The sequence below is a fragment of the Gekko japonicus genome, unplaced genomic scaffold (assembly GCF_001447785.1).
Source record: "Gekko japonicus isolate JY-2015 unplaced genomic scaffold, Gekko_japonicus_V1.1 scaffold1389, whole genome shotgun sequence".
NCBI classification, from domain to species: Eukaryota; Metazoa; Chordata; class Lepidosauria; order Squamata; family Gekkonidae; genus Gekko; species Gekko japonicus.
In genome coordinates, this window is record NW_015176492.1 from 244,209 (window position 1) to 253,918 (window position 9,710).

Below are 9,710 nucleotides of genomic sequence, written 5' to 3' on the forward strand. Positions count from 1 at the left end.
CCCCCTGCAGCTACCGCCTTGTCACACCCTATGAGAGCAGCGCCCCGACATCAAGATGCAGTGGGGCATGAAGGGAGACTGTGGCATCCTCGCTTATTGGGGGGACTGTTTTTATCTTTAAAAACACTCTCTGTGTACCTAAGCTTGGTAGATTTCTGCTGCCACCAGGAATTAAAAATTCGAAATCTCTCTCTTTTGGTAGAATGACCGAGGGTCTGGGCACTTCAGAGGACTATGTGGCCCTGAGGAAGGACTATTCTGATTGCTGGGATAAGTTTAAACAAATAATGATTTATTTAATAAAGAACAAAATAGGTTTCTGGTTATTTTGAACTGCTGCTGATGAAAGGGACTTGTAAATTTAACTGGCAAAGCTTGGTGTCACAGTCTCTCAAACTCCCCAAACTCCACAGACACTCAGTCTTATCTCTCTCTCATCTATATAGCCACACAGGCTGAACTCTTGTCTTATTCACATAGAACAGACTCAAAACCCATATTCACACAGACTAAACTGTTTTATTCACACAGAATACTCAAAAACTCCCATAATCACAGACTATGCTGTCTCTTCAAACTTCACACACAGAATCACTCTCATAGACACCCCTCCTCCCACACTCTCAGTCATCAGCCAATCACATCACACTTGTCTCCCTCTATCACTCTTCTTACAGTACTGCAGTCAGACTTAACATTTTTTTAAAAAATACACACACCAAAACATGAATTCATTATTACAGTACTGCAGTCAGACTAAACATTTTTTTAAAAAACACACACACACACCAAAACATGAAATCATTACAGAGATTCAATCAGGTGCCTCCTTTCAGCACGAACTACAAAGAGAACAAGAACAGGGACAGCACACGGCTGCCGGTCCCAAGACTCACAGGTGTCGATGGCCACCAGCGCGTCGTCAAAGTCTTCCTCGTCATCCTCGGCGGGCGGCTGAGGAGATCGGCCCCTGGAAGAGAGAGAACGCAAATGCATGCCCCGTTCATCCACTTGATGAAAGAGCCGCATGTGGCTCCCGAGCCACAGTTTGGCCGCCCCTGGACTACAGGACCCTGGAGCTCCCTTCCAACTCCGCGATTCTGAAAGACGCCACCCTCTCTCTGCTTCGAGTGGTTCCGAGGCACCACTCTCAGTTTCTCCTAAACCCTCCCCACCTACCAACCGATAAAAAGAAGCGGCCGAGGTGGGAGAAGCGGCGACTGCCGACGTTCCTCCAAAGACTTGCCTGAACGCACCTTTTATCCTCTCTGTGTTCATAGTAGCCGCGCCCCCTCGTCTCCTCGAATGGCCTCTTCCGGCCTTGCTGCGGTTGCTGCTGCCAGGACTGAGATGAGTCGGAGGAGCCAAAGCCGGAGGGAGGCGCGCCGTAACTCGAACCGGAGCCGCCGTAGCCGGAAGTGTTGTAGTTCTGGCCCGACGGGCCGTACCCCGAAGGGGCGTTGTGACCGGAGGCTCCCGTGTGGTAGCCCAGGCCCGTCTCCTCTGCCTTCACTTCCAGCTTCATGTCTGCATTTAAGCACCGGAGAACAAACAGCGCATTTCGGTGAAGGAGAAAACAACCGCTCCGGAGACACACGGCGAAGGACCTGCTGACGGGATCCTGAGAGATGGGCCCGCTGGGGGCCCTGTGTGCCAAACAGCTTGGCTCCAATCCGGCATGCGAAGGCGTCCGGTAGTGATCACGGACAGCATCCAAAGTAAATGCGGTCCCCGTCAATGGGACTACCTATTTAATGTCCGTTTGCTGTGCCGTACCCTCTCCTAATGGCTCCAATTCAATCGCGGTCTGCAAAGCCCAAGAGCAGGCTATGCGGGCAAGGGAACTGGGGGGCCAGGTACATCAGACCCGGTTCAATTCCTGCCGAATTCTGTGGGACAGAAGTGGGCTGGAAATGCAGGGTGTGCCTGGAAAAGGGCAAAGTGTGCTCCGTGACCGATGCTCCCTCTAAGCGGTGGAGTCTAACTCAGCCTTTTTTTTTTTTTACGCTCTGCACGGCCAATCGGAGCAAAAGCCACACCTGGCCCATCTCATGCGCCAGGAAACGGGTCAGCAAGGCGCCGTGGCATCCACGGGCACCATGTCGGCGATCCTTGACCTAGACACTGGATTTAGCACAGGTAGGTACCAATGTTCCCTCTAAGCTACGGAGTCCTTTGAGCAAAAAATTCTACTTTGTGAGCTACTGGCATTAAAGTTGTGAGCAGATGATTTGGCTACTGCATAAATTGGTGCGTTCTGGAGCCATCCTTCCTGAGCGAAGACAAAAATGTGTGAGCCAGAGACTTAAAAACTGTGAGCTAGCTCACACTAACTCAGCTTAGAGGGAACACTAGGTACACCCCTGCTCAAAACTGTATCTCTAAACACACACATTGTTTTCTCCCACAGGAGCAAAAAGCTTAAAAAAAAAACAACAACCCATAAGTGCCAGTGTTCCCTCTAAGCTGAGTTAGTGTGAGCTACCTCACAGTTTTTTAGCCTCTAGCTCACACGTTTGTCTTAGCTCAGGAAGGATGGCTCCAGAGCAAACTAATTTATGCAGCAGCCAAATCGCTTGTTCACAACTTTAATGCCAGTCGCTCACAAAGTGGAATTTTTGCTCACAGGACTCCACAGTTTAGAGGGAGCATTGATAAGTACTAACAGTGGCTGGCTAGGCCCACGTTAAAAGGGGGTGGATGAAGGGCAATTTATGACGGCAGAGAGACGCTACCAACACCCCTGTGGGGGAAAGTGCGCATGAGCGTATACAGCCTACAGGGCTGGTGGCCTCCTCCCACTCACATGCACCGTCTCTACAGCTGTTTTGCAGTTAAAAAAAAGAGTACTGCTTTCTTTGGGGGGCTATTTATTGATCCGGCGGAGGAAATTTTAAATATTTACAACCTGGTTTTCTCCCAAAGTCTCTCTCTGGAGTTAGAGAGCGCGCCTCGGTCAGACCAAATGCAGAAATATCTACAGCGCCTGTCCATGTAAAAAAAAAAAAGAGAGAGCAATTCTTAAAACACTCGGTCTTACCTGGACGCAAGCTAGGGCGATCGTAGTCTAGAGGCCTTCTCTCGTACCCAGCTTCATTCTCCTGTTTAATGTTGCAGTGCTCGTAAGGCTGGTGATATCCTTGCATGCTGTCCTGATGCATCCCGCCGTGGATGCCATCTTGAAACGGAAAATGCGAGAACGCAGATTAACAGTACTATAATGCTCCGTTCGTACTCGACCTGAAGTCTAACCTGGAAAGGGCTCTCACCAGGAATTAAACGGGCAAAGCTTTTCCTAGACAGTATTGCTTCAGAACATGGGTGGGTGGGGGGAAATATATACATATATCTCCTTCACCACCCCTCCACAATGTCACTATATACACAGAGGCTTAGAATGACTCCGTGCTGCCTTCAACACAGCAGGCTCTTTTTCTCTGCTGGATTAATAATATTCTTTCACCAGTCCAGTGCGACTTTTACAGTGAAATTCCAGGCGATTGTACCAGTTATCTCTGTTTCTGTAGTCGGCATCAGATCCAGGTTTTTATATCGACGTCCGAGGCTGCAAAATATGGCGCTTCAAAGAGTGCTCGTATTTTCTCCCCGCCTTTCGACAGATGCTGTTTTACATATGCTAGGTTTGAGTCTGATCACACCTTTGAGACAGACAAGATTTTCGGGGTATAAGTTTTCGAGAGTCGAGACAAGACTCCCTTTATCGGCTATGACTATCGGCTATCGACTCCCAAAATCTTGTCTGTCTCGAAGGTGTTGCGGGACTTAAACCAAGCCGTTCTACTGCAGAACAATGGCTTGAAACTGTTTTATATCCGGATCTCATATTAGCAGGTCAGGTTTATTTCAACCCTCTCCGAAGGAAGCACAGAGGAGGCAAAAATCGCAGGCCCGGAAACCTGCCTGAATTAGCATACTCCCCAAAGAGCTTTACCATCTGATTATACCGCCTGTCTGAAATGGGCCCGGGATACTGAAGCTATACAAGTTCTTGCAAAAACAGCCCCTCTCCTGCGTGTCCATAGCAACGGAATGGCAGGGACGCAACTCCCCCACCTCCAAAGCACATTAATCCTTTCTACATTCCGTAGCCTCCTTCCCCAAAGGGGTCGCTCCTCGCCTCATTCCAAAGGCAGCGCATCTTCCTTCTGACTCACGGCAATCTCTAGATCTCAACTCTTCTGACACTCTAGTCCCTTTGTGAGATGTGTGGTGCCCACACGGGACCGTGGCACAATGTTGAGCCACTGCCCTCATCTGTAAAACAGAACCTAGACTAGTGGTGGGCAAAGAAGTACTTTTTACACGCGGCCGTGGCACGTGCAGACGAAAGCTTATACCTGGAATTAAACTTTGTTGGTCTTAAAGGTGCCCCACTGGACTCAAACTTTGTTCTGCGGTTCCGGACCAACAGGGCTACCCCACCTGACTGATCTCCAGCTTTCCTAAGTATGTGCTCATGCTTAAGACCACGGAAAGTCAAAATGCCGGATCAGCCCAGTGCCCTGTACCAGAACCTCGGCGACCAACAAGCGCTAAGTGTCCCCCACTGGAAACTGGGAAATCTGCCCACCGCTACCATGATGCACAGAGACCTCAGCCCGTGTGCTTGAGACTGCAGAAATCCAAAGTCTCCCAAAATCTCAAGCAAAGCTTTCTTTACCCCAGACAACATGGGATCGCTTGCCTATGCTCATGCTGCAGTCAGTACTCAGGAGGTGCTCAGGATATTTGTGCAACCAGCTCCCCCCAACACTCCCACAACAGCTGTGCTATCTAGGGAATGAGAGTGGGAAGGGAATATTTCTCTGTCATGCAACGGGAGTGCTGCCCGGAGGGAAGACGTAAAGCCTTCCGGCTGGCAAATACGGAGCCACCTGGCATTTATGTGGGATTCCACTGCCGGAAAACTTCTAGCAGACGCCACAGGTTTTATAAGCCAGTGTATGAAGTATGCCTGGCGAAGGGTATCTGCAGAGAGGTCACCTTGGAAACCCTTTCCCCTTAGTATCATCCTCGGTCAAGCCACATTCCTGACCGGCATCCTGCTATGGAGAGCGACAAGAATACTGCACACTCATCTAGGGCGCCACAAGCCCTGCAAAGCGCTGCCCGTATGTTATCTTATGAACCTCAGTTAACTATTTGGTGTAGTGGTTAAGTGTGTGGTGTAGTGATTTGGTGTAGTGTTTACGTGTGTGGACTCTAATCTGGGAGAACCGGGTTTGATTCCCCACTGCTCCACTTGCAGCTGCTGGTGTGACCTTGGGTCAGTCACAAGCTCTGGCACAGCTGTCCTTGAAAAAGAGCAGTTTGTGTTCGAGTTCTCTCAGCCCCACCCACCTCACAGGGTGTCTGTTGTGGGGAGGGGAAGGGAAAGGTGTTTGTAAGCCGCTCTGAGACTCCAAGTGAAGGGTGGGGTATAAATCCAATCTCCTCCTCCTCCTCCTCTAACCACCTGGTGTTAAGTAGAGGAAAATGAAGCAAGGACTAGCCTTTCCGAACCTGGAACGCTCTAGGAACCTCAGCTCTTATGAACCTCAGTTAACTATTTCCTCTAACCACCTGGTGTTAAGTAGAGGAAAATGAAGCAAGGACTAGCCTTTCCGAACCTGGAACGCTCTAGGAACAAATGGAAGCATCCTATAACTCCAGAAGCCCCAAGAAGCGTGAGAACCAGGACCCAGGTATCAGGACAGGGAGGCTCTGGAAGCCCACCACCCCCACTGCTAAGCTAGGCCTGGAAAGCACTCCATTGTCATCTTCCCAAAGTTGTGTCAGAGGTCCACAATCCTCCTGCAGAGCTGAATCAAGGGGGCCCACAGAAACACAACACAACCCATGGGGAGGGCTCCACTATTTATTTAGCTAGCAGGGTGGTTCTCGACCAGAGGTACATGTACATGTACCACTGGTGGGACACAAGGGTTTCCATAACAATTACTAAGAGCTCATTCCCCCGCATTCCCAATAATACAACTGCTGCAATTATTTTATTTAGTATATTATAATTACCACGACAGTAAAATTTATTTTTAACAGTGTTCTTACGCTTCTCGACTGCGAATGGAGTTATTATTTTTGCTTGTTTGCGGTTTAAAGCTACAGCGATAAAGTCTACTCCTGACAGCAGTACTGCCTACGTTTATGGTCAAACTATAGACGATCAGTAGACTAACTGAAAGCCAATTAACATACAAATTGTCCTCCTTGGAAAAGTGCGGTCTTTTAGTTCTATTTCTGAGGTTCTTTGATAGGAGCAATCAGAGGGATGGTTGGGATAGAAGATCAGCGGGACGTAAGGTAGAAAAGGCTGAGCACCACTGACCTAGTAGGCTCTCGCCCAGCTCAAAGCTGCATCAGGAGTTGCGCTGCCAAACCCGAGGTGGGGCCTGGAGCGCCCCCAGAATTACAACCAGGGCTATTTTTGGGCAGGAACACAGAGGAACGGAGTTCCGGCTGGCTCCCAAGTTGGCCACGCCCAGCAGGGACTCATTAGCATAACAGGCCACACCCAACAGCAGAAACTCATTAGGATTGGCTACATTAGGGGTGTGTGGCCTAACATGCAAAGGAGTTCCTGCTACAAAAAAAGCCCTGGGTTTGGACAACAGACAAGGTAAACAGAATAAGAAGCAAAAGGTGGGTGTGGCTGGATGACCACACTTCTCGTAACATGGGGGTGTGGCCTAATACGCTAATGAGCGGTGCAATCAGGGGTGTGGCCTATTATGCTAATGAGTTCCTGCTAGGCATTTTCTACAACTAATCTCCAGACTATAGAGATCAGTTTCTCTGGAGGACATGGCAGCTACAGAAGGCAGACTCTATGGTATCTAGGGCTACCAGCTCGGAGTTGGGAAATCGCTGGAGATTCTGGGGGTGGAGCCTGGAGAGCGCAGGGGTCTGGGGAGGGACCTCTGCAAAGAGATCAAGTGTAATAGTGGGAGATCTCCAGGCCCCACCTGAAGGTTAAATACAAGGGGGAGGGAAAGTGAAGCAAATGACAAGGAATATGTTATAAATATTGAACACTTTTAAAAGATACTAATATCCATGTACTCTATACATACAATAATTCCAAAGTCTAATACGTATATATTCAGTCCGTAACCATTTCCAGTTTCATCCAATATATCTAAAGGAATTAATTGCCTGTGTCGAATAACGTCGTCAATTCGTTGTTTTCAAAATACAGCACTTGGGTCTTTCAAAAACAGTTAACTGTTTTCAAAGCACAGCAGGTAAGTCTTTCAAACAACACAATTTCAAAGTGCGTGCAACGGAGACTGTAGAAAGGGCACTGCCGTTCCACCTCTGACGGAGCCTGCCGGCCTCTACACATCCATTTTCAAAAAGCTTTTTTAAAGAGGGGATAGGACATCGTCCATACATGCAATACCGCCACTCCAGTATGAATATCCCAAATTCTCACAAGTGGCATTGGCGGGGGGAGGGGAGGCAGGTACTTACTGCAGGGGGAGGGGTGATCTTCATTGACGTGCAATGAGAATTTTGGATATTTATACTGGAGTGGCAGTATTGCATGTATGAACAACGTCCTACCCTCTCTTTGAAAAAGCCTTTTGGAAATGGATGCATAAAAGTTGCCAGAGGTGGCACTCAGAGCCCTCTCTGTGGGCACGCGTGCCATCGCCCCAGCCAGGCCCAGACCATCATTAAAGTGCCGGATTCTCTGCCAAATAATTTTAAGTAAATGAAAGCATTTGGCATTGCTTCCCTTACTTTGTTTGGATCATCTTAAGTTACAATGAATGAGTTGTTTCTTCTAAAGTAAAACCTCAGTATTCAGGTTAAATGGCCGTGTTGGCACTTTGCGATCAATAAGTGGGTTGTGGGTCGCAGTTTGGGCACTCGGGTCTCTAAAAGGTTCGCCATCACTGCTCTAAGCTGAGCGAGTGCGAGCCAGCTCACAGTTTTCTTAGCCTCCGGCTCACCCATTTTCGACTTAGCTCAGGGAGGATGGCTCCAGAGCCAACTCATTTATACAGCGGCCAAACCGCTGACTCACAACTTTCATGCCAGGAGCTCACCAACAAGAAATGTCTTGCTCACAAGACTCCGTAGCTTAGAGGGAGCATCGGTGGGCTGTAACCAGTGTTCCCTCTAAGCTGAGTGAGTGTGAGCTAGCTCACAGTTTTTTAGCCTCCGGCTCACACATTTTTGTCTCAGCTCAGGAAGGAGGGCTCCAGAGCAAACTGATTTATGCAGCAGCCAAATCGCTCGCTCACAACTTTAATGCCGGTCGCTCACAAAGTGGAATTTTTGCTCACAAGACTCCACAGCTTAGAGGGAACATTGGGCCTGTAACACCATAGAAGTCGGCGTCCCGAGCGGCCATTTCCTCCAGGGGGGAACTGATCTCTGTTAACTGGTCACTCGTGTTCCCTCTAAGCTGAGTGAGTGTAAGCCAGCTCACAGGTTTTTTTAAGCCTCCGGCTCACCCATTTTTGCCTTAGGTCAGGGAGGAGGGGCTCTAGCACAAACCCACTGATGCAATAGCCAATGCTCCCTCTAAGCTCTGGAGTCCTGTGAGCAAAAATGCTACTTTGCGAGCTACTAGCATTAAAGTTGTGAGCTGGCGATTTGACTGATGCATAAATTAGTTTGCTCCTTCCTGAGCAAACACAAAAATGTGTGAGCCGCAGGCTAAAAACCTGTGAGCTAGCTCACACCCACTCAGCTTAGAGGGAACACTGCAGTAGGCAACCCGCTCTCTCACACCTGTAATGCCAGGAGCTCACCAAGGAGACATTTTTTCGCCCGCAAGACTTAGAGGAAGCACGGGTCGCCGGCAGTGTTCCCTCTAAGCTGAGTTAGTGTGAGCTAGCTCACAGCTTTTTAGCCTCCGGCTCACAGATTTTTGTCTTCGCCCAGGAAGGAGGGCTCCAGAGCAAACTAATTTATACAGCAGCCAAATCGCTCGCTCACAACATTAATGCCAGTAGCTCACAAAGTAGAATTTTTGCTCACAAGATTCCACAGCTTAGAGGGAACATTGGTCGCCGCCGCCTCCCGGTGGGGCCTGGAGATCTCCCGCTTTCCCAACTGACCCCCAGCCGACAGAGACCCGCTCCCCGGGAGAGAAAAGTCTGCTTTGGCGGGGCGGGGCTCTCTGTGGCATTTATACCCCGCGGAGGCCCCGCCCCTCCCCAAGCCTACAGCGTCCGTCCGACAGCGGATCCAGCGCTCCGTCCGGGGCCTGCTCGTCTTCCAGCGCCGCCTGCAGCCGCTCGGCCAGCTCGGCCTTCAGCCCGCGCGTGTCGAGGCCGCGGCGGGCCAGCTCCTCCTTCAACTCGTTGACGCGCAGCCTCCGCACATCCATGGCCCTCCCGCCCCGCCTCAGTCGCCGCCGTCGGGTCGCGGCCGCCCGGCCATCGAGCCTCCGTTCCGGGCCCGGCTCAAAATGGCCGCCCTCGCCCTCCTCCCGTCCCGGGGCCTCGCCGCCGTGCAACGGCTCCTCCGATTGGCCGGCGGCCGCGGACGAGGATGTAAGGCTGCCTCTGATTGAGCGCCGCGTCCCCCCGGCGCGCCCTCCCTCCTCTCCCTCCGACTCCCGCTCGTTCTCAGGCTGTGGAAAGGGGGCGCTGATTGGACACGGAGAGGAGCCGGGCTAGAAAGAGCTCGCTCATTGGTTGAAGAGGGATCGCTTCGGTTCGAGGCTTTTTGAA

At 50.4% G+C, this 9,710-nt stretch overlaps 1 protein-coding gene across 1 annotated transcript in view; it reads right to left on the reverse strand.

The window, feature by feature from the left end:
* HNRNPUL1 (heterogeneous nuclear ribonucleoprotein U-like 1) overlaps positions 1 to 9,442 on the reverse strand; it is a 34,616-nt gene extending 25,174 nt beyond the window's left edge. Inside the window, exons 1-4 of the mRNA XM_015427251.1 lie at positions 9,202 to 9,442; positions 3,041 to 3,178; positions 1,257 to 1,527; positions 897 to 970 (exon numbers count right to left, since the gene is read on the reverse strand). Coding sequence (XP_015282737.1) covers positions 897 to 970; positions 1,257 to 1,527; positions 3,041 to 3,178; positions 9,202 to 9,364 — 646 coding nt within the window. The 5' untranslated portion in view covers positions 9,365 to 9,442. The remainder of the gene's footprint in view (positions 1 to 896; positions 971 to 1,256; positions 1,528 to 3,040; positions 3,179 to 9,201) is intronic.
* Between the last annotated feature and the right edge of the window lie 268 nt (positions 9,443 to 9,710).